The 25,824-nt window shown below is 32.1% G+C and overlaps 2 protein-coding genes and 1 long non-coding RNA gene across 6 annotated transcripts in view; 1 reads left to right on the forward strand and 2 right to left on the reverse strand.

The window, feature by feature from the left end:
* The window catches only part of LOC148623489 (RNA-binding protein 34-like), a 34,433-nt gene extending 24,541 nt beyond the window's left edge, over positions 1-9,892 (forward strand). For both annotated transcript variants that reach the window (XM_088565329.1, XM_088565328.1), the window contains exons 9-12: positions 101-143; positions 1,293-1,411; positions 3,400-3,510; positions 9,655-9,892. In XM_088565329.1, coding sequence (XP_088421455.1) covers positions 101-143; positions 1,293-1,411; positions 3,400-3,510; positions 9,655-9,885 — 504 coding nt within the window. In that variant the 3' untranslated portion in view covers positions 9,886-9,892. The remainder of the gene's footprint in view (positions 1-100; positions 144-1,292; positions 1,412-3,399; positions 3,511-9,654) is intronic.
* Positions 1,552-11,202, reverse strand: LOC148623490 (uncharacterized). Of its 2 annotated transcripts, none has more exons than XR_015919450.1 (3): positions 9,959-11,202; positions 2,264-2,323; positions 1,552-1,690 (listed from the first exon to the last, which is right to left on the reverse strand). It is a non-coding gene; the product is annotated as an uncharacterized LOC148623490 (long non-coding RNA). The 2 variants fall into 2 exon arrangements; XR_015919449.1 differs by having other exon boundaries at positions 1,552-1,928.
* A 7,135-nt stretch (positions 11,203-18,337) lies between these two features.
* Positions 18,338-25,824, reverse strand: part of LOC148623491 (uncharacterized) — a 39,197-nt gene continuing 31,710 nt past the window's right edge. For both annotated transcript variants that reach the window (XM_088565331.1, XM_088565330.1), the window contains 3 exons: positions 25,070-25,165; positions 22,728-22,874; positions 18,338-21,390 (listed from right to left, as the gene is read on the reverse strand). In XM_088565331.1, coding sequence (XP_088421457.1) covers positions 21,362-21,390; positions 22,728-22,874; positions 25,070-25,165 — 272 coding nt within the window. In that variant the 3' untranslated portion in view covers positions 18,338-21,361. The remainder of the gene's footprint in view (positions 21,391-22,727; positions 22,875-25,069; positions 25,166-25,824) is intronic.

Raw genomic sequence — 25,824 nt, forward strand, 5'->3', positions numbered from 1 at the left:
ACCTGATCAAATTTCACCAAATACTTGCTATAGTTATCAGTAGATTTTACATAAATCTTGAAGATGCTTATCTTATATAAATTGTATTCAATTTTTACAGCATGATAAAACAAATACAGTTTTTATTGGAAATCTTACATATGGTAAGTATTGATGTTTTTTTTTTTCTCTCCATTTTTTTTATATTATTAACACAGTGATAATGACACTCAACAACTCATGGTATACCATGGTTTACAGTTAGGTGGTATTTCAATTACAATGTTACCAAATTTTGATGTTTGCAGGTACAGCAGTTAATTTGCAATTCCAGCAAAAATTTTGTTTGACATTATGACACCAGCTGTTGAGTTTTGTTAGAATATTTGCATTTTTATTGGATTTTTGATCCTTAAGAATCAAAATACCTTATGTCACCTGGAACTTCACTACCCCACTACACAAAAATATAGTCCAAATGTAATTCCTTTTATATCATTCAATGCAACTTTTATAACCTCTTAATATGTTTATGGCAATTGTTCAGCTCATTAATATTCTGTTATTATATGCAAATGAAATTAAGATATAGTCTTAAATCAACTGAAGATTTGAGGGACTCCTTTTTGGCTTTGAAAGATGTTTAGTAATAAATTTGCATTTAGGGAATGAAGTTGTTGCAGTAATGTGCTAGGAGGCATTAAATGTACTAAATGTTCCTATTAATTTAATTATTAGTCAAAATCTCCAACCTATCAATAATATTTAGGAATAATAAACAGGAAGTGTAGAGCAGTGATTTTAACCAAGAAAAATTGGTGGGAAAATTCAAATTTTTAAAAAGTGTGTATGGTTTTGAAAATTGATCAAGGAAATTATTTTCTTAAGCTTAAATTGGTTCCATTTGAGTATATAATTACTGTGTAGGATAATGCTCTTATGAAATATTTTGAATGTGATTGCATATTAATTTTTGGGCAGGTTTAAAAAATTGGGAAAAAGGTGAAATGGAACAAAATTTGTAAATATGGGTGAAGTTAAAACTATCGATTACAGTTTGTGCCTCAGACATTAGTAGTATTGATTGACATTCTGTTTATAAACTGTTCTAAATTATATTGGAAATGTGAATGTATGTTTATAGTTTTATTTTACTTCATGTAATCTTTGAAATTTTGTTTATGCTACAATATCCACAAGAAGAAAAAAAACCAGTACTAACAGCTTTTTGATTATAACATGTTCCAGTATTTGATATTTTTCCAAAAACTATTTGTTTGAAAAGCTTATATTGGAACTTTTCTCTACTTTAGATATAACAGAAAATGAATTGTGGGATCATTTTCAAGACTGTGGAGAAATTGAAAACGTGCGTGTAATTCGAGATAGTAAAACTGGTATGGGTAAAGGTTTTGGATACATAAAATTTCAGGTATGGTTGAGCTATGAATTTGTTCTTGTCATTGGAACAAAACACTTCTCTATTTTAGACAGAATCAATATCATAATGAAAGATTCTTTGCTGATGGTAAAAGATCTGATGATCATGATATTAACTCTCTAGCAGCCAATACTTTTTGATTTTATTGTTCCAGAACATCTTACAGCATCAGGATATATGATATTGCTAAATTTGTGATGTTATTCCAAGACTACAGAGGTTAGCATTCATCAATTTGGCACCATCTTATTTTGTTTTCCTCTAGTGTTTCTGGAATTTAAACTTAAAATGTAGTTATTGTTTGAACAAAAGAAACTGTTTTCTGTTATGGCCACCTATTCTGTAACTGTCAAGTCATAACCCATAAAAAATTAATTCCAGCCTTTCTTTTGTGGTATGACTCTATGGGATACAATTTCAAAGGAATTTCAGTTTACAGTACATACACTTTCAGGCATGATATTGTCCAGATTTAAGGTGTCACTAACCAATTCTAATGTTTCCATTACTGAAGATGTTAAAAAAATAATTAATGAAGTTTCACTGTGATTTCCCAGGACCAATGACATCTTAAGTTGTATACCATTGTGAAGATCGGAAATTACAGCTTCTAAAAATGGTACGATGATCTTAGAAATTTTTCATAGAATGTACTTGAATAAAGAATACTTAAAATCCACATTTTTACCTTTTCTAGTAACTGACAACATGGAGGCAAATTACCCACACATGTAAACAATATTCATACACATTGTAGTAAATTTCAAGTATGATTTTAAAGTATATGTTTTTGACTTTATTTTGACTACATTTGATCAACATACTCACAAATTATGCACTTACAATGCATAGATCTAGCTTTAGTGTGTTTTTGGTACTACATACTGTGGTGGCCATTTGACCCTGAAATGGAATGTGAGACTTCATGAAAATGCATTTTTCTGGCCCCTAATTCCTCATGATCCCAAGTCAATCCAAGCCTTCACTATGTGTGATATGAAACATTATGGTACAGTTTTGGAGAGATCCATTCATTTATTGTCAAGCTATTGTCTGGACACAATAGGAATTCTTGTTTCTGACTCTTTCTTTGGCCCTTAATTTCTAAACCATTCAAGTCACAACTCCTAAAATTAATGCCAGTAGTCCTTCTGTGGTTTGGATTCTTGTGGTACAATATCATGAATTCCACATCAATAAGTCAGGCCAGTGTTGATTTTTGAAATGTTTACTGTATCTATGTAGTAAATAGGGGCCAAAAACCTACAAATTTCCAGTTTGTGCACATTGACCTAATTTAAAGTGATAGATTTCATACCATAATAGGAATGTTTTGCTGGATTTTTAGGGTTATAGCCCTTATTATTCAGGAATTAAGGACAAAAAGGGATCCAAAATAAGCAGTTTCTTCAACTTTTTATAAATTGCTTATTTCTATTTTCTAAATGCAAATTTTAAAGTTCTGTGACTACTTTAGTTTTTGTCAGAATCTTGTCTAACATCACAATATGAATTAATGGCTAGTTTGAATAGTAAATGTCCACAGTTATCACTGTTTCCACTTTTTGTATTACATCTACATGCACGTATAATAATTTTGTCATGTGGCAAAAATGTATTCTGTATTTTTTACCCCTGCTGCAATGTGGAAGGTGATATAGAAATACTGGTGTGTGTGTGTGGGTGGGTGCATGCGTCCATCCATCATACATTGTGGACACAACTCCTCGGAAATCACTCTACAGATTTTGTCCAAATTTTGTAGGATTGTTAGTCACCATATGTAGTTGATGATCATACTGATTTTATAGTTCTTACAGCATCAGCAAATATTGATTTTGATTCAACAAATTTTACAGGAGTTATGGGACTTTGTAAAATCTGTACATATTACACTATAGGAACACTATTTTTGTTGTTTTCTTGCATGTTTTACTGTTCTTAGCTATTGAATAACAAACTGTGTCATATATTTTCAGGAGAAAGACAGTGTACAATTTGCCCTGAAGCTGCATGAAAGTTCCCTGAATGGAAGAAAAGTTCGGGTGATGAGATGTGATGCAAAAACTGCCTTAAAAAAGAAAGAAAAAGTATCCTTTCAATCTAACAGTATGATTTACTTGTTTAGCACTAATACTGTGAAAGTTTTTTTATTTATTTATGGGTATCAGTTTACTCATAGATTTTATACATATTTTGACTAACGTAGTGGGGCTGCTCTGGGTACTGTCTAATTTTAGAAATTGGAGCCAACATGGGTGCCCAAAAAGATTCCTTTTTGAATACAACAGTAAGTCTACTGATGAGTTATCTTTGTCAGTTTATCAAAATAATCTTCATTCATGACATACATGTACCTCAGATTCACTCTTGATGCATATATAAAGCAGGTTTTTTAAGATCTAGTCTTAGCCATGATCTAAAACTATTACTGGGGTAGTCACTCATATGCCAAGTAATCTAATACTACTCCAGAAATAGGTGTTATATTTTATGGTGGACTTTATATATTCATAAAGTCAATGTTTAAAACATATTGACCTTTGTCCTTTTTGGTATTATTAAATTTATCTTAAAATGCGATTTGATTTTTCATTTATAAATTTTCTACAATCTTAATTCTCTTCATTCAAGGGATAAAATTTCTAGCAAACTACCATGCCCCATTAATCGTGTCCCTTTTTTGTTCTCTCTTATTTTGTTATACTTCTGCTTGTAATCTAAATATTATGACTTAATATTTCCTTTTTTAGATTTGGGGAATTCCCTTTCTAATTGTTAACCGATTTTTCTGCCAAAAAATCACATTACCATTACACAAGTGGTAAGATTTTCATTGTTATTTAGATTTAATATATTATTTTATAAGGTAACTCTGTTTTTGAATGTATCATATGGTTTAACAGGGTGGTGATGCTTTTATGTAGGGAGGTGTACATGGATATGGTAATTTGTGTTTACCTTTGACCAAATGATGCGAGTTTTGATTGGCTCAGTAATATATTTACATCTGATTGATACCTCCTATGAAAATTTATTTTAAGGGATGACTAACTAAATAAATTTTGAGACTACAATAACAATATTAAAATACTAATTATATAAAACACTTTTTCATTTTAATACAATAGTATGGCTGGTTTTGGCAGTATAAAATTGCATGGCATCATTACTGAACATAAAAATAAATTTTTCGTCATCAGACATGTTCATCAATCATCATAAATACAACGGCATGGGTAAAAAATTAATTACGTATATCTGCACATACAGGACATTCCAGTAACACATGCTTTTCATCTTCAACACTAAAACAACAATTAAAACATGTTCTTTCTTCTATTTCATATCTACCTGTTTTGATTTTTATTGGTGCTACACCACACCAAAATTTAGAGTAAGAACTTCTATATTTACCAGGCATATTTCTTATCAAATAATTCTCTTTGTGTAAGTATTTTAAAATTTTCTGTATTAACGAAGTTTTCTTGTATCATTTGACATAAGTTTACAATACCAACGTTTCAAAAGAATTATTCTCAATATCTTTAATAACAGATTTTGACATAACATAGTTGGTATCACACCAATAATCCATATTATTTCTCTTAAATTTTGTATTAACCTTATATTGCCAATTTTCAACTTTCCTATTTCCTTGGGAATTACCCAATAAAACACCTTTTTTGTTATCTCTTTCATTACCCATTTTGGTAACTCTAGACCAATTTCTTAAAACACAAGTCCATTGTTTTACTTTACATGGCATCCAGCCCATATCATCATACACAGCCAAATTTGGTGTGTATTTACTTATTTGAGTTAGGGTCATCTGGTCTAATCACCTTTGATTGTCTTTCAGTCCTAAATTGGTAAAGGTCAATTTACTCGGACCAAGTGTCATTGGAATGGCTTTTGCTGACAAATTTTCTGTCAATTTGAACAGAACCTAGGTGCCAAGAAAAATCACAACTGCTTATTTTTGTCACCAGATCAAATAAAAATCACAAATTGCAACATGGGCAAAGCCGAGTGATCCCTGATCGTATGGTATACTGTTGTCTGTCTTACCTTTGGGAATTTAAAGTTTTTTGTTCAATTTTTGTCTGTATGATAAAAAGCTTCATTTATTTTTTTAGCTAACTTAGATTACAAAGTCCAAGTGTTTTCATGCCATCCTGTCATGTTATGTTTGTTGTCTTTGTTCATTTAATATTTTGCTCAACTATGTAAAAATCTCATAATTATACCCTGCAAACAAAGTTTGGGGGTATATAGGAATCAACTCATCTGTCCACATTCCTTCTAAGCACAACTCCTCCTTAACTGCTCAGGGTATTTTGATGAAGTTTTATGGGAAGGTTGAGTATTCATGAAAAAATATAAAAACTGTTGTCTCACTCCAAAGGGAGATAATCCATATTATAGGTTTTACATTTTACAACATTGTGAGCACAACTCCTAATCACCTCACATTTGATACCCAGTCTTCTATAAATGTAAAATGACTTGAGTGGTTTAAGAGGAGTTGCATTTACAAGGTATCAATATGTAAAACCCTTATGTTGGATTTTCTCTGTGTTCAGTCCTCCATTAGTAACTATATTCCTACACATCTACATATGATGCCCAACCTTCCTACAAAGATTCATCAAAATGCCTTTGCAGTGTAGGAGGTCTTGCACTTACTAGGTTTAACATGTAAAACTGTAACATTGGATTTTTCCCCTTTAGGCCACAGTTTTAAATCCACCGACCTGATTTTTCCAGCAAGGAGAAAAAAAAATGCAATTTCAGTTTTTCAATTATTATTTCTTTACTGCCTCTGGCTACAAAATAAAATTAGCAAGTGTAAAATTGTTACATCTACTATTCTTGCTGCTAGTTTTGTCTATTCAACAAGTTGGTCTGAAGATCGAATGAACATGACTGCATAAATTTCACCACCATCAATAAAATCATATTTAAGGGTTTTGGTAGTTTGGGAAGCAAGTTAACACTGGCTACAGATGATAAAATCAAAATGTCTTTAATTGAAAATGGTGTAAAATGTTCCTGTAAATGATTTAAGAGTTTAAAAACCTCGTGGGATTGTTTTCATTCTCAACAGGAAGTTGATAAATACAGAAAAATACCAGTTTTATATATTGTAAATTTCGATATGCTGTACAAGTGTTTTAAGGAGTAACCTCTCATCAGCAGCATTAAAATCAAATATGTAGGAAGATAATAAACAAAATATTAGTTGTATACAAGAAGTAAGGGAAATCGTAGTAAAAAAAAAAGACGAGTTTCATTGCCTTCTAATTACTAGTTTTTAATGTATTTTTTTATATATAAAAACCATTAAATAATTTAATGTTTTTTTTTTATTTTTAAAGTATTTAAAAATGTAATGCAGTCTCTCAGTGTAATTGTTATGTGAAAATAAAAGATACATGTTTTTTTTTCTTCATTTTTTATGAAATCTGTCCGCATACTAAATTTTCCAGAATTTTTTTTTTTTTTGTACTTTGTAGTTTTTTTTCAATATTGACTTGTCACGATGCCATTCTGTAACACAACTTGTTTACACCAAAACAATGCTCAATAATAAATTAAACAGTACATGTTTTTGACCTACCCTGTTTTAAAACTCAAATTTTCACTTAAATTTTACCTCTAATAAAATAGAGGAAATTAACATAGATGAAGTATTGCAAATCAAATTTATTGGACACCTAAAAATTTGGAATGAGAATTGTACTTTATGAATGATGTGTAGGTACATGCAATAGGTAAGAATCCCAGGTCTAAACTGTGTCAGGTTAGATAATGAAATCTCTGAAAAATTTTTTAAAAAATGCTTTTAATTAAAATATAAATAGTAGATATATATTTCTGGGTCCAGTTTTATTTTAATTTTTTTTTTGACCGACCGACCCAATTTTTTTCAAGTCAAAAATCTGTAAACCAACCAAAAAAAAATGTGCTTAGAGTCCTCTGACAGTCACTATATTCCTTCATGCATATCTGCATATAATGCCCAACCTTCCCATATAGTTCTATCAAAATTCCATGAGCAGTTTAAGAGGAGTTGTGCTTACAAGGTTTCTACTGGTTAAACCCTTAAGTTAGATAATCTCCCTTTGGAGTCCTCCAGCATATAATATTGGGTATAATATTAACATCTTTTGATGCAGAAAGGTGCACGAAAAATTTTGGCTCTTCTAATTTTGGCGGATGCTAAGTTCTTAAGCCCTGAATAAATATTTTGTTGAATTATCTTGGCATTTATTTAAAACACTCCAGAATTAGCACCTCGCAAAAATTACAGTAATATTACTCATTATTCTGTGAAAAATTATGATGTTTCAGTTGTTGTAGGTACATTAGGTTATATGGATGTTTTTATTCCCCGCGACAAACTGTCAGGGCATATTAATTTACCCCTGTCTGAATGTTTGTCCGTTGGTCCATCCGTCCGGATTACACATGAAGTGCTTGTCAGGCTATCTCCTCATACAGTTTTTGAACTACATCTAAAATATTTTACAGGATATTTGTACAAATGATGAAGGTGTGCAGGGCCAAAGGACTTTGATTTTTGTGAAATATGACAGGCATTGGTGATAGTTACACTTTCACCAGAAATAGGGCTGTATGGCTTTTCTGGCTATCTCCTCCTGTAGTTTTTGAACTACATCTAAAATATTTTTTGCAGGATGTTTCTACACATGATGATGGTGTGCAAGGACATAGGATCTTGATTTTCATGAAATATTACTGAACTGGGTGAAAGTTGTAATTTTTGTCAGAAATATATCTCGAGCAACAAAGTTAGGGATTTGTTGTTGGGGGTGTTAAAATTTTTTATGTGTCCGTCAGTCTGGCCATCAGTGCACTTTTTCTTATTGCAACTAGTCTGACACTACCGAACAGAATTTCATGACGCTATTTGGCCAGGATACAATATGTAGATATGCATGTATTTAGAAAATTCTGATCCCCAATTTTTTTGAGTTATGGTACTGGAACAGTATTACATTGCAAGTCTTGGAAGGATTGAACTGAACCAACAGACCATGAGTATCACAAGTCTTGGAAGGATTTCTGAATCTGCAAACTATGTCATCATACAAAAATAAACATGTTCTTAATTTGGCAAATTTAGCGAGCGTGGGCATCATTAGTGTCTTACAGACACATTTGATTTAATTAAAAAAGTCACTACTAACATATGACGCAGGGGCTTCTGTGACAAACAGGGCTTCTAGTTTGTTATCATTATCTAGTTTGAGACTTTTCACACTGTTGATGGGATTACAAAACCTATGATTATGGAAACTAACATTGGTATTCCAAATAGAATTGGGATAAAAGGGAATTCTCTCTGAACACTAAATACTTTTTGATCAAGTTTTGAAGATATTTCCACTTTCTAAACATTTTGAATTTGCTCCTTTTGGAACCTCTAAAACTAATTTTTTTTTTTTTTTTTTTTTTAAATTGGACAGCTTAATATCTGGGCTAAATCCCAACCAAAGATTCTTTTTCACACACAAAAAAATTGTTACATGAAAACATCCTTCAACCTTTTGACCTTTTATGAACTGTTAATCTGAGGTTAGCGTTAATTATTTAGACTACTATTAGCAATTAATGTACTAGTGGAAAAAAAGAAACTGAGCACACCTTTGGAGAAAAAAATTTCTTTCAATATTCAACATTTAGGTCTTATTCCTATTTCGTGGACATCCTGATTCAAGTTTCCATGATTGAGTGGGGAAAAAAAATTCTTGACAAAAAAAGATAGGTGGTGCAAAATATGACTTCACAAATCTGATTTTAAAAAAATGCATACATTTTTAAATATCAGATTGTGATTATGATTTCCAATGGAAACATTTGATCCTCATTCTGTTGAGAGTTTACACAATGAATTTTGCAAAAAGTAGACTTCTTATAGTTTTTAGTTAAAAAAAGTGTTTTGGTTTTTTTTTTTTTGTAATCTCAAAGTGGAATTCACACATTTTTAAATTTTTGCTGTAAAATGATCTACACCAATACCTTGGCATTGTATTAAAAATTCAAGCAAATATCTGCAATTTTAATGATTTTATGCTCATTTAGTGTTTTGTTACTATTGAATGGGAATGTAGAGTTTCATTTTTCCATTAGTGTATAAAAAAACATTTATTTGATAATGCATTTTGTTCAGTGTTCCGGTAATTTGATCCTTGACATAGCAACAGATGTTAAACAAAATCCAACCAAAAACAGGACAGGACAAATCAAGTGGAAAGAAGATGAGTTTTAGAAGCACAAATAAAAAGGCAGATCCATTCCACAACAAACAGCTTGAAAAAAAGAAACGTTTTAAGGAAAGAAGATCTAACAATAAACGCCCTAGTTTTATTGACTCATCTGCAAGTAAAAAGGGGAAAAAAGTCAAAACCAAATATAGAATGAAAAATAAAAAGTAGAACATTTTTTAATGTCGCTCTTGACTGTTTAGAGAGGAAGTACTCATTTCTGAAGTATGCCTTTTTAGCTCACCTGGCCGTAGGCTATTGCCATCACTTGGCGTCCATCGTCGTCATCGTTAACAATTTCTTCAGACATCTTCTCCTCTGAAACTCCTAAATAGATTTGCATGAAACTTATCATAACTGTTCCTTTGAGTATCCTGCAAAAAATGACCATTTGGATTTTTGATCGTTAAATAACATGGCCGCCATTACTAAAAATAGAACATAGGGGTCAGACATTAGATTTTTTGCATATATCTCCAAAACCGTTAAGTTAAGCCAAATTCTGACAAAATTGAAGTATTCAGCATGATGAGATCTATCTGTGGTCAAATTTTGGTGAATATCTGTTGACCCATGTTGGAGTTATTGCCCTTTTTGGACATTTTTTGCTGTTTTTGATGTTATTACTTTCAAAAATCTTTTAAACAAAAACTACCACACAGAATTCAATGAAAGTTGGTATTTTTGTTTTATAGGGTATCCTTAACAATACGACCATTTGGATTTTTGATCGATTAAAAAACATGGCTGCCGTAACTAAAAATAGAACGTAGGGGTCATACAGCAGATTTTTGCATATATCTCCAAAACCGTTAGGTTTAGCCAATACCTTTCAATTGCTGAAATATCCTTATATATATATTTTTTTTTATTTTTTTTTTATAAAGATTTCAGCATTTATCTTGAAAACTATGATAGATAGAATGAAACTTTCAATTGCAGAAATGATTCTTATTATAAGGCCTGCAAAAGTCTCTATGGATCAAAGTTGTCAGACGACTCCATATAAGAGTTACTGCCCCTGAAAGGCAAAAAATTATGTTTTTTGTAGTTTTCAGTCAATATCTTGAAAATAATAATAGATAGAATGAAACTTTCGCTTGATGAAGTGATGATAAGTCCTACCAAAGTCTTCATGGAGTCAAAATTGTCGGACAATTTCTTGTTAGAATAATACCCTTGAAAAGTATAAATTTAACAAGGTGGGCGATTCAGGCTCCTGGGAGCCTCTTGTATTAGCTCACCAGGCCTAAAAGGGCATGCAAGTTTTTTCTTCACTTGGCATTCATCATTCTAACTTTTCTTTAATAAATCTCCTTTGAAACCACTCAGTGGATTATTACCAAACTTGGTCATCAGCATCCTTATGATATTTAGTTTTAAGTCAGCAATTTCTACATCAATCTCAAAAACTAAAAGAAATATTTGAAAATAAATGTGACCTTCTTTCTTCAGCTTTAGAGCTCTACAAAAGTCTGCATTGGGTCAAAGATGTCGGACAACTCCTTGTTAGAGTTATTTCCCTTGAAAGACTTCAAAAGTTTTGACTAACTTGTGTCTTATCCCATTTTTTCTAGTTGAGCAAATAAAATAGTTATAAACTAAACTTGAAAGACAAGAAATTACAATTTTCAGCCATTATCTTGAACATTTAATAGATAAAAAAAACTTTGAAACTGATAAAATGTTCTTTATATAAGTTTGACAAATGTCTCCATTGGTTTGGACAACTCCTTGTCAAAGTTATTGCCCTTGAAAGGCGAAAAATGAAGTTTTTTCTTTAGTTTTCAGCCCTTTATCTAGAAAACTATAATATGGACGTAGCATGAGCGACGTCCTATTAATGTAGAATGCAAGACCAGAACCATGAATGGCTAAGAGGTTGAAATTTGTCGACACAGAAGTAGACAATTGCACAAGTGCAGAGGCGCTGTTTTGGAGATATATTATTCTTTCTGACCCCTACCCAGCTAGCACAAACTCGTAATAAAAATGTTTTAGAAACATTTCCTTAAAAAGACTGAAAACATTTTTTAGAAATGTATTTAAAACGTAAAAATGTATGATTGCAGAAAAATTATCGTAACATTTTCAATAACCATTCACTGTAATGTTATTATATCGTTTCCTTAAAAAAAAACTGAAAACATTTTTTAGAAATGTTTTTAAAACGTAAAAATGTATGGTTGCAGAAATGTTATAATGATGTTTTCAATAACCATTCGCTATAATTTTATTAAAACGCTTCCTTAAAAAGACTGAAATTATTTTTAAGAAATATTTTTTAAAACGTAAAAAATGTATGATTGCAGAAATGTTCTAATAACGTTTTCAAAATCCATTCACTTAAATGTTATTATAATGTTTTTCAATAACATTTTTTAAAAAAAAAGTCTACCCTCCAAGAGGGTAAAAGTCTACAATAAACGAAAAAAAAAACAATTTTACAAACATACATGTACAATGCAAGAAATCATAATATTAAAAACCAACATAACATGTTCAATACTATGAACCATATTTTGACAATATGTGTAGTGTAAATGTTTCAAAGTTTCTGTCCATACATGCAGGGCATGAAGTAATGCTATAAATTCTTTAAAAAAAATCTAAAAATAACTTGCAACGTTTCAACACAATGTCCTGGTCAGATTCAATGCAAATTACCAGCCTAAGTACTCATAAACATATCACAATATTCATACAACCATCGTGATGAAAAATGGTTTAAACATACATCTATAATGCAAAACTGTTGGAAAATGATAGTAAACTGCTGACTACAAACGTCTATATTCATTCAGGAGATAGTTCCCTTTGACACATACCTTAAAAGTACCAAGTTTGGTCAGGAATTAACGTAAAGTTTGAATGTAAACATAGGCAAAACTAGTGACCGGGTTAATATTTAGGACGTTCTTTAGTAAGATAATATGCACACCGATAAAGATTTCAATAGTAGCATGTGGCACATCATTTACACTATTATCTATATCGTGCATTTATCTGTTCTCGATAGCGATGCGCACAGGCAATATGACATATAACGTGAAATTGCATGTGTGGTCTTTTCACAAAGAATTGACCAACTGAACACTTCCTTGGTTCTATTGGGCTTTGATTTCGCTATGTTGCGTATAAAGGTATGTATAATACCAATAAACTTTAGTGTCCCTTTATTTCATCTTTCTCTTAAATCTCAAAAAGCTCATATTTTAAGTGCCCACTTCTCCCAACACACCTTTTGAATATAAACAAATTTTATTAAAAGTGGTAGGTCTTATAATCAGCGGTCATGTGCAATCAGGCATGGGTATGTCAGAAAAAAATGTATGGTGCGCAGTACTGGTCGTATCTTTAAAATATTTCTTACCAGAAAACTATAAAAACAATATGACGTTATCAATGTTTAAATAGATATAGAAGCGCAATAATATGAAAAGCCTATTAGTTTTGGGCGAATTATAATACGAATAACCTTGAATATCTTTGCTTCTATGCTTGGAACACCATATCACAGCAAATTAAATAATATAAGATGTGATTACAAGTTTTTAGCCATATCTATGGCGCGGTATTAGCGTCAAAAATAAAAAAAAAGTTCTGCTTAGCCTAAAAAGTTATGCTATTTATAGACCCTTCACTTCCGGTGGCCAGTAGTGCACTGCAAGTCTGCTAACCCCACATGCCATTCTGAGGATTGTGAGCTGACATATGTAGAATCATGCTGATATATAGTCCTCTGCAGGTTAAAGTTAAGGTAAAGTCCAGAGAAGCCATTGAATATTGTGAAATTAGCATAGAAGCCTATGGGAAGTGGAATTAGTGGTTTTTAGCCTTAAGCTGAAGCCATGGCAAAATGAAAAGTTTCTTGAAATAGCTTTAAACTACTTGAAGGTCCTGTTAACTTCGCCATGAGAGGAATACACTACAAAAATCCTTCAAAATATGCATTTTTTTAAGTTATAGGTCCAAATTATGGAAAGTTGGTCTTTTTGGCTGATTTTTATGTCCTATCTTGTAAAAAGTGTAGAAAATTTAGTAAAAATATCAAATATTAAACTTTGAGTGCTATATTTACCTAAATATGGTTGTAATAAGAACTTGAAATCAAGTTTTGTGTAGATTTGAGCAAAAATTAGGTTAGAAATGAGGAAAAACTCACTTTCATTACTGCGGTTAAGGCCATATAAGCATTCCCCTATGGCAACATGGAAAATCCATTATTGAGTACATTTTTTGCTTTAGGTGCCCTTTACTGGTCATGTTTTAATGTGAAAACACTGTATTTACAAATTTAAAGCCAAATATATCACCTTTTGTGAAAATTTAAGGATTTAGGATTTTTGACATGTGATCAAGAAAAAGGGGGAGGCATGTCAGAAATAATTTTTTAAAAATAGACCAATTTCTCAGAAAATGATTACTTTTAAAACTATTTCTTCATTAGTATTGTTAAAAAGCAAGTTGTGATTGATATTTTTTATTTGAAAAGTCAGAAAAAGTTCTTTGCAAATATTTAATGCATTTAAGTATGGTAGAATATTGTCACTTTTTTGCTTGCGCAACTTGGTTACCCTATATTTAAAAAATCAAATATTTAAAAAAAGTGCTTGTCACATTTCACTGAAACTTTGCAAATGCATTCAGTATGTGTCTAGGAAGATACCTGTATAGTTATTTATTTTTTCTAAGACAAAAAGAGACTCTTTAGGTTACAGACCACCAATTCAACCAATGAGCATTTAGAATGTATGCAAAAATAGTCCTACGCAGAAATTACCCCTGTTCCTCATAGTGCTGTGAAAAAAGTTCTCATCTTATTTAAAAAATTTAAACAGTTTCTGAAAGGAAAAACATTTCTGTACATTTTATAGGTGCATTTTGCTTCTTGTGATGTGAAGCCTAATCTCCATAATGATTTTTAAATATACCCCTATCTTGTGTAAACACTGGGATTTCCCATGCTATTTATAGACCCTTCACTTCCGGTGGCCAGTAGTGCACTGCAAGTCTGCTAACCCCACATGCCATTCTGAGGATTGTGAGCTGACATATGTAGAATCATGCTGATATATAGTCCTCTGCAGGTTAAAGTTAAGGTAAAGTCCAGAGAAGCCATTGAATATTGTGAAATTAGCATAGAAGCCTATGGGAAGTGGAATTAGTGGTTTTTAGCCTAAAGGAAGCGACCGATTTCTTTGAGCCACAACTCACCTGAAACCATACAAGGTCGAATATATTTGTGATATGAGGTATAAATATAGTGTTATGTACTTCCTAAATTTGTCTTTGCCTGAAACAATCTTTTTTTTTTTCTACGAAAAACGCGAATTTTTGGGGGAAATATCCCAATTTGGAGACCATCATTGGTCCGAGTGTTATAATACGCTTCAGCGCACGCTTAATCGAAGTATTGTCCGGATCATCTGTGTATGTGTTAGACGAGTATTGTACGTTCATTATTTTGCTTAATTAAATGACACCCACTATTTTTCTAAGGTGCAAAACTGTGAAGACACGGAAATTCGTAGAAAGTGTCGAAATAAACCTTCCCCCTTCTACGTGTATCTGCGCCCGAATCCGGACCACTCCCCCCTATTTATGTGTAAACTGGCATGACTGGTAAACCCCCTACCCATTGTTTTGATTAAAACATTGAATAATTTAAAAATGAAGAATTTGTGATGCACCTTTTTGCTTTTAACTGGGTTGAGCAGAACTTTAAGAAAATTAAAGGGTGTTCATTCAATCCGTCCCGCCCCCCCCCCAAAAAAAAAAAACAAACAAACACTGGATCATCAGTCACAAGCAACAGGAAATGACATCTTCACACATTTAGAATGACTTAAAAATATAGTACCAAGTCTGAAAAGCTTATAGTATACGTGTGGTTGTCTTTCTTTATATATGATAAAAAGTTTCGTTCGAGCAAACTTTTTATTATGCCTAAAAATTCAGTTGAGTGTCCGTCTGTCTGTCCGTTCATTTCCCGGCGTTTTCCATTTGATAAACATAACTTTGTACTGTTGATAAGCACAAAAATACATGCAAGTTCGATTTTGAGCTAGATAAAAAAATATTTTTCGAGTTAGCAAGAGACCACTTTGATAACCTACTTGAATGCATTATTGGGCGTAATTCTTTGATAACTAACAGGAAATTTCGCAGAATAATAGGACAAAATGCCGGAGAAGCCCCTTTTCTTGCCAATTCAACGACATACGAGCGAACAAGTCCCAGTTCGGGGGTTGATCACGTATTTGTACATTCATATAAAAAGGATGGTTACGAAGTGAACGTGCGTCTGAAAAAAAAACCTCACTCGATACATTGAAAATAACTGATATCAAGGAACAGGACTTTAATGCCTCTTCTGCGTTTTGATGTTGTATGAGGGTCTTCAACAATGAAAAAAAAATGTTAACATCCTCAAATCAGACCAAGCAGGTCCCCTATAACGTGCACATAAGCAGAGTTCTTGATAAAATAAAAATCAAGGTTAATTATTCTCTTGCTGCCCACTTGCCATGGAATGAAAACTTGGGCGAAGCCTCAGGATAACCAGTTAATAGCACCAGGCTTATATGTAGAGACAGCAGCTAGTCATGAAATAATCGATCGCTGCAAAAATACGTTATGACGCAACGCATTTCTGGAGCAACCGCAAGTATATTTTAATGGAGATTGTCTTTTTCCTCAACGGGCTATATCAATTTTTAAAGTCTTTTCTTTGCGTTTGTCTGTGTCGTCATCTTCGTAAGACATCAGCTTCTCCCATAGCCCTGGGTCAAATTAAACCCGGGACCAATAAAACAGCTTCTTAGTCCCAGATAAAACCATTTTTTCCTGGAAAGTGCATTAGCATGAGGGTATGAAACTTTGCTTAGGAACGCACCACCGGGGGGGGGATCTTGGTTTTATTCTTTGGTTGTTAAAAAATTTCGATCCCGTCTTTTGAAAAAACATAATTTGGTAATGAATAGTTAAAAATAAGTAATGTGAATAGAAAAAATAAAATAATTCGCTCACATGCATAAGAAAAGTACAAATTAGCAAAAAGGCGGTTTACCACTAAACTTTCAGGGGGACTTGGTTTTCTTTTGACTCAGAATTGTTTTTTTTTTAAACCACTAAAGTAATTCGAACAAAAGTGTACATCATTGATGTATGGTAGATGATCGTATACCCTTTACAACGATTACTCATTTTGTTTGGATTCTTCAATGTAGTACTGTGTCCACACTTTACTCAATCGACCGCATCCTCTAGTTCACATAAAATAAACCATGTTCTCTAATCTGAAGCAAGTAAACCACTTGAATGTAGAGTTTAAGTTGCCCAAACACACTGATGGAGTTAAGGTCATCATTATTAACAGCTATTCAGACTTAGCAGATTTCTACCTAAAGAAATTACTAGTACTCGGTAGCCTTCTTAGATTTGTAGTGCATTATATAACTCCATATAATGATTTATGAGCAGTGCCTCTAATTAGACAGTCATGGAAGGGGTTTTCACTGGAATTGGGACGAATTTGGATACAGAGAGGGATATTAAATGTCAAATTTCTGTCAACCTAACTAATTTTTTTTTGTTTTTCGATTTATCATTTTGTTAAAAGCATCTGTCGCGTGTAACAAATAAGGCCAACAATCAGGGTGAAAAATATTAATCCATGGTACGAAACATTACCTGTTTTCGATGAATGGCGGCTCTGCCGAGGATAGCTTCACAACTAAGGATAACATTGCACGTAGGTCCAGCGAAATACTAGTACATGCATTTTCAGACTACATTAGCAACTTGAAAGGAAACTGAAGTAGGAAAAAAGACTAATAGAGGGACCAGACAATCCTGACTTGGGACAGGCGTAAAAAATAAATGCAACAGGCAGACGGACATACGCCGGCGAAACCGAGAACGTGACTCGAAAGTCCTACGAAACAAGCATACATCTATATCTCATTGACTATATCTGTATTGGGCAATGATACACTGGTTACATTTCTCCGTCTCATGAATGAGTTAATGGAATGGGGTAAACACACATTAGATTTTAAATAAGATCGATCCATACCTGGCAGATTAATTAAAACGGTGAACTTTTTTTCCCATTTTTTCTGTCATTACACTGTACTTTTCACAGTAGTGTGTTTTACAGTTAAAACAGTCACTTAAATATTCAGACTTATTTACATTAGGATAAGGTGGAGAAAAACCTTTTTTCTTTTTGCCATTTTGAAATTTGTGCAATATATAATTTAAAGAAAGTAAAGCAAGAAACGTACGCGGAATACCGGTTTTAATATTGGATGACATTACATATGAGAGTTTTTGTAATACAATAGGAATGGAAATTATTGGCATAGAAAATATGTCGAAGAAATAACAACTCAATTTGTGGCAACCTAGATGAATTAGTATTTAAAATCAAAACGTACCACCTTAGACTTGTATTCTCCAGCAAAAGACGTTCTTTTTATTTTTTGCTGATTTTTGGATGTGTACGCAAATGCGTTTTTTGCGTATATGGAGATACGCCCCTGTCCACTCATTAACGTGGGCGTACAGAAAACATAGGTGAATGGAGTTCAGAATCACAAAACAGTTGTTTCCAAAACTTGTTACATATGACTTTAATAGTTACAACATAAATTACCTTAGATGACTTTAATAAGTTATGTAAAATGATTCGAGAGATGACTGTACAAAGATATTTACAATCTATAAATAGACTTAAGAAATGCACATTTTGATTAATATCACTGCAGTAAAATTTCATATGAACTGGATAAAATCCAAATGTCACATTTCTGTAAAATTTAAACAAAAATGACATGATTTAAGAAGTAAAATTACATACACAAAATTAATGTAAAGTCATTAGATACATAAACTACAGAAAACCTGGATCTATAAATAACCAAAAAGATGACATACTGTGAAATACTTAAGTATATAGAAATACTTCTCAAACTAAAGTATTTCCCTTCTGCAAGTTATATACTGTTTAGTAAAAGTACTTAAGTGTATAGAAATACTTCTCAAACTAATGTATTTCCCTTCTGCAAGTTATATACTGTTTAGTAAAAGTAAGTTTTCCACCCAATTTTGTAGTTTTTATTTACCAATCAATCAAATCTAAAAATATCTGGTTCAATATCCAAACCTAATGTGAGCATTGGTTCTATCAATGACAGTAGTACTGCAGATTTTGAATCAGGGAGTTCCTGGCTGCATGTGGGTGATAAACAGAATAAGATGAGGTCTGAGTGGTCTGTGTGCTAGCACTTATGACATCAGAAAGGGGGTCGGACAACCTGTGTGCTAGCATTTAAGACTGAGTAAAATAGGGGTCAGAGTAGCCTGTGTGCTAGCACCTTAGACAGAATCAGATAGAATGTCTGATTAGTCTGTGTGTGCTAGCACCTTAAAAATTCATGTCAGTATGCCAAATTTCCCTTGTTGATTTCTATTGGCAAGACTTCACAGCACACACACTAATTATAATTTTGACACTGGCCAATCAGTTGGCAAATCTCTATTTGTCAAGTATTCCTGAGACAAAATGCAAACATACACCATCCAAAAAAAAATATATGTTCAGTCAGAATGTTTTTCCCCAAATGTTAATGGAATAGTTGACTACACAGAAGAAAAAAGAAAGGGAAACGGTCAAGATCATGATAAAAAAAAAATGCAAAATAAGACCAGAAGGCTTGTATCTGTTTGGAAAACCATCTGACAGTATAATTAAAATAATTGACAAAACAACATATATGTAAACATGTATAAACAAGATACATAAACCTTGTCATCAGTAAAAAAAATAGAACTTTTTCTACAACAACAATAGCACTCTTAATAAATTATTGCAGATAAACAAGTAAAAAAACACATAATAATAACATAATGTTTTAAATGATGGTGACATACAAAGGTTATTGTAACCTATGTCTTATTAATAAAACAAATATGAAACAACTAGATACAATGTATATTATGGGTATTCCAGAGACAACTAGAAATACTGTTAATGAGCTTAAGTTCAATTAAACCTAAGAATGTGTAAAACATTTCAGTTATTGTATTACCTCCCATTATAAGCATTAAACTACAATTGAATTGCACCATGCTCACAACCCCCTTTTCAAAATTTTCTATATCAGTTAAGTGGCTGACCTCCCATCTCATTAGTAGATAATTCCCTCAAATAAAAACACTGTGAAGTAATCATATAAAAAAAAACTTTCCTGAACAAAAAAAAATCCCCTTAACTAAATGAAAAATGTACAGAATCTGTACCGATACTTTTCTAAAGAAGCTCTTTCCTATTTTAAATTGAAACCTAGCTAGTTTCTGCTTTTACCGCTTTTAATGATTATTATTTGTGTGACTTGATTTGCAACAATTAAATAACTGGAAATAAATCGACCAAATTTAAAAAAAAAAGAGAAAATATGTTTGCTGATTTTCACATATTGTATTTAATATTAAATGGCACATATTCACAGGTATTAGTATTCATGGTTCTGAGAAAAAAAAAAACTATTTTAAAGTATTATAAATGGTTCTTGCAACATTTTTGTTAATACAACATAACATTCGCTGCAAAATTACATTTGTAATATTTCAAACACTGATTTTATTAAAACACAAAGTAAGTCCAACTTTGTGTATATAATTGACATATTTTCTTACAAAAAAGCATTTAGAAGAGACCCTGGCAGAAAGTGTCTTTAACAAACACACTTTGCTAATATTGGAATATTCTTAACTTGTTTTTGGTTTTTTTTTTTCCACTAATTAAGTCATTGGCGACAAAACAATATTTCACAAAAAAAACTTGTGAATATTTAGACAATTCAAATTACAATAAAAATTCTTATATAATAATCATCTGAATTCAAGACAGTGACTGGGATTAGAGGGGCCACATTCTAGCCAAAAATGTCCCATTTAATTCAGAATTTTTTCCAAAGAATGTTAAGAATGGCCCTTTGAAATTCTTAGTACCAATTAAATGGCCATTCTCAAAATTTAAATCCCAATTACTGCTGAAAATATCAGAAAATTTACTCTAAACAATTTTTAATCTATCTCTGTCCTCCTTAGAGTAGATTGAAATCTTACTCATGATTATGAGATTTATCTGCCTCACAAACATATCTCTTATGTATGATGTACATCAAGTACTTTTTAACAAATATTTTCTTGTGTGTTCCTTAAATGGTGAAGCCAAATCTAAAACCAATATGGGTAAGACTAAAACATATCACAGCTCAAAATTGCTTAAATTTTAATAACAGTACATTATTTGACTTGTTTATCAGCATAACAATTTCATACATTTGTCATAAAATATGAGATTTAATGCCAAAATATTGAACTCATATCATCACATTGACATTAAATCTAACAAATTTGTATGCATTAAATGCACCAATAGAATTTTTAATAAACAACTCATAATTTCTTGTAATTGCCATGGTAACCATTAAAAAGACATAATTAAATACTACAGCCAAGTGTCAATATTTGGTAAATACTTAGGAACTGGTGCACTTCTGGCATTCAGAAATATCCAATTTGTGAACACATTATGCACCAATGCTGCTTAGGTAAGGTATAATTTCTTACAAGGCTATGAATCATTATCAGCTGCATGGCTACCTGCAAAACAGTTGGTAATATGTAATAAAAATTATTTTTAACCTCATCTACAGAATACTGAATGTAGAAATGACTTAGGTTTCTAAATAAGTAAAATTGCCTACACTGCATATCATTTTTATTCAGTTTTTTTGTGTGTTTTTTTTTTAAAATAAGTTCAATAAGAGGAGCAAAAATACATTAAACTTTGTTTTATATATTAGATAATATGAATAGAATGCATAGCTTAATACAATCATAGATATTATCAAATCCTGAACTGTTTGGACAGGTATGGACACAACACATTTTAGTAATTCTTGGAAAAGATTCTGACAGGAATGGAAGTGGAGCTTTAAGTGAAATGTGAAAATGTGAAATTTATACTAAGCTGGAAAGGAATGCTTACTTCTACCCATTTTTCCTTAAGCCCTTAATTCCTAAATGATTCAGAACTTCAGGTCATAATCCCAAAAATTAACCAAAGTCTGTGGTACAAATTCATCGAGATCCATAGGCTTCTACTTGAGTTAAACAGTAAAATCTAATAAATGGTTGTTTTTAATTCCACCTAATTCCTACCTTCAGCTGTTTTTTTTTTTTTCAGGATAAGTGAAGGTGTCATTTTTTAAAATGAACACAGAAATTAAGCTTCATTATTACTAATTAAAGGATGGTGGTTGGGCATGCAATGGAAAATTTGTCTGTTGCCTGAAAATGGTCACCAGGGGTAAAGGGTAAAACAGTGTCATTTTTGTGCATTTTCAAGTGCATTTTTTTTTCCAAAACTTGTTCCCTTTGATGGCCATTTAAGCCAAATAGGGTTCATTACAGTCATAAGTGGAAGGTCAGGGGTATCCAGAAGGGTCATTCATGAGAAAAAATGGGGATTGTTTTTCAATTTTTGACTTCAGATTGGCCTTAAACTGGATGTGGTTAGTATAAAGGGTTGACACCATGAGAGACATCATTATTCTATAGAAACCAGGTGAAATGAAGCACTATGGGTCAATTTTGGTGTTGTTAGAGGCCAAGAAATGAACCCTAGCCCTAAAAAAAATCACAACTTTTTGTTGCCACCCTAACTCATGACCTCATGTTCAGATCTCAAGCCCTATTTTTGATAAAACTCTATATAAGATTCACACTGCTTGTGGTTTCCTAAGCTAAAAATAACATTGCAAGAACCCAAAAATTGGAAAACAGCCCCAGACCGCTTATATACGGTTCCCACATAGGAAGGGTAAACAGTGGGATATTCCAGTTTAATGAGGTCAAAAGTTAGGGTTAAAGTGCTTTAAAGGTTTAAAAGAGAGGAGAAATCATTTTTTGTACCAGAATTTCATAAAAAAACTCACTTTCTCTTCCTTTTCTCTTAGCACGTTTCCTTCTTCTGTCTATTAGTGCTACTTCAGCCTTTAAGTCCATGTAGATTCTGCGTATTTCCTGTGCTTTATCCATCAGGAAAGCAATTCTTTGTTCTCCTTCAAGATACTTTCCTTCCTCTGAAACAAAAAAACCAGGGTAGAAAAATAATTTATTGTTCCCTAATTGTTAGTGGAGAGAGATACACATATGTAAATAACTCATATATACCTTACTTCATTTAAATTTGAGGGATATCAATGAAGCAGACTGTGTTTTAGACTTCTCATAACTACTAGTATATGAGCGAGAAGGCTAATCTTTAAACGGGCCTTTAAGTGGGTCTTGGTTAAAAAACAGGGCTTTTAATAGGACTAAAAATAGGCCATTACAGGAAAAATCTGATGAAATAAAGGGATATTATAGGGTGAATTTTCTAGATATTGCACTGAATGTAGACTCTAACAAGAGGCTCCTGGGAGCCTGAATGACTCACCAGGTTAAATTTTTGCCTTTCAAGGACAATAACTCTAACATGGATTGTCCGACAATTTTGATTCGAGAAGATTTTTGTAGGACTTACCATAAGGATCATTATATCAACTGAAAGTTTCTTTCTATCTATAACAGTTTTTCATTAGCTTTTGTTATTTTGTATGTACCATTTTAGTTACTTTATGTTCTTTGTTTTGTATGTTTGTTTTCCGTGTCTGGTCTATGTCCCTGGATTATATTCTTTTGATCACCGTTAGAACCTTGGTTTCCTTGATTACTCTTTCAAGATATTGGCTGAAAACTCCAGAAGACATTATTTTTTGCCTTTCAATGGACAATAACTCTAACAAGGAGTAGTCCTTTCTGTCTATTATAGTTTTCAACATATTGGCTGAAAACAGTAAAAGGTCAAAAACTCTAACAGGGAGTTGTCGAACAACTTTGATCCAATACAGGCTTTTGTGAGACTTATAATAGGAATCAGTTTGGCAATTGAAAGAATTTGGCTAAACCTAATGGTTTTGAGGTTATATGAGAAAAACTTTTGACTGACACCTTTGTTCTAATGGCAGCCATGTTTTTCCAAGATCAAAAATCCCCACATCAGATCTATGCAGAATAATCTAAGGAATATTCATACCATGTTTGATTCTTATTGGTCCAATAGTGTCAGAGGAGAAAATGTTTGGAAGTAATAACATAAAAATGTCTTGTAAATAACTGTACTACACCAACTAGGAAACCAAGGCAGCTATGGAACATCTTGAAATATTCAGTAACCACAGATCTACAAACTGCCAAAGCTGTCTTGGTACCAATATATTGTAGTCCACTACAAAGACTTGAGTGAAATAAGAAAAAGAAATCAGATTCTGAGGGAAAAAAAATACTACAATTGTCTTTAATTTGCAGAATAAACTAACAGTTCACACATGGATATACATGTAGAAAACAGGTTTTACTATTCAATCGAGAGGAATATTACATATTTTGAAATTTTAAAAATATCATCCAAATGTGTTAATCTGAAGAGATTAAAAGGAAATTTCAGAAGCCTCATATGTGGCTTCAGAGGTGCTAAACTTTCAAAATTAGCCAAACAATAGCTTATTCATTTTTTTGTATGTCAGTGGCCATCTACAATCAAAGGAAACTAATGGTGGATCATTATCAGATTGCCAAATCGAAATGTCATTTGTCATTTCTAAAAACAGCTTCAGCCATCAAAGGATCAAACTGTGCTGTCCAAACAGTGGATTAATTTCAGCAATCCCAATTGGTCTCAAGCTACATGTATTTGATTATGCAGTTTCAGAGATTTTGATCTTAGAAAATTTGCAAATCAGATTCTCATCTCAGGTTGCCACAGTTAATAATGGGAAATCAAGTATATTTTTTGGAAAGAACCACTCGAACATCAATTCTAAGCTGTGAAATGAATATTTGCCCAGAATATCAAATGATATAGGCTAAAATGTGTTATCCAGTATTGTTTAAATGCTACAAAAGCATGATGAGGTCATTGCTGAAGACCATCTTACCAAGTTTTTAAACACTTACATGTATACTTGCATGAATAAATCTATGAGAGGATCCCCCAAACACCATTCTCACCGAAAAACAACTTCTCACAAAACTGAACAAAATGTTCAAAGTTAATGATTTACTGATGCACAGATATGGTATAATTTGACCAAATCTCAAATTGAGGTAAATATTGTTAAAATCCCTCGAAATGTTACGAGTTTTTTATAACGTGAGGACAAACAAACAAATGGTAATCAGTGTACCATAGTACATCCATAGAAAGATTGTATACAAAACAGACAATAATACATACCAAGATTCAGATTATACTTCGGTGTTTTAGGAGAACGTGGACGGGTTTTACTTGGAGATCCAGAGTTTTGATTGCTATTTTCATCACTATCACTTCCTGTAAGAAATGACCAAGTTTCAATAAAACCCATATTAAGAATTTGGTTATTTGACCTTTTTTTTTAAGGTCAAAATTTGACGCGGGAGAGAGGTTTTCATTTTTAATCTATTTACCTCTGCAAAAAGTAAGGAGATAGAGGTTTTTTTTTTTAAATTTATTCATATTTTATAAGATGAGGTTAGGAAGAAGAGTGAGATTTTTTAAAACTATATAAAAGCCCCCCATCTTATACTAAGCTTGATTTCCATCTATGGCCTCAAACTTGATCCATAACTCAACTGGCATATATTCAAATACCTGCAATTCATATGTTGTATTTATCTGGTTGAAATGGTTTTGATTTACGTTCAGACATCTTGATTCCTTTGTATCAGACAAGTTGTAGATCTTGGAGTCAAAATACTACAGTGGGGTAAAGACTTTTGAAAGCACAGTTTTTTAATTTATTGGTTTACAGATTTTTTTACTGGAAGGAATCAGGTTGGTCATTCAGAAAAAAATAAAAATTAAATGGGAACCAGAAATGCGTATCTACTTTATATTTTAAATAAAAACACTTTTTTTATTTTCGAAGATTCCATTATCTAAACTTTAGAAGTGGGATTTTAATCTACTGTATGTACCTTCACATAATTAATAAACACAAATTATCATTC

This window comes from Perna viridis, chromosome 2 (genome assembly GCF_037379345.1).
Source record: "Perna viridis isolate PV_CMFRI_1.1 ecotype Kerala chromosome 2, ASM3737934v1, whole genome shotgun sequence".
In the NCBI taxonomy this organism is placed as follows: domain Eukaryota; kingdom Metazoa; phylum Mollusca; class Bivalvia; order Mytilida; family Mytilidae; genus Perna; species Perna viridis.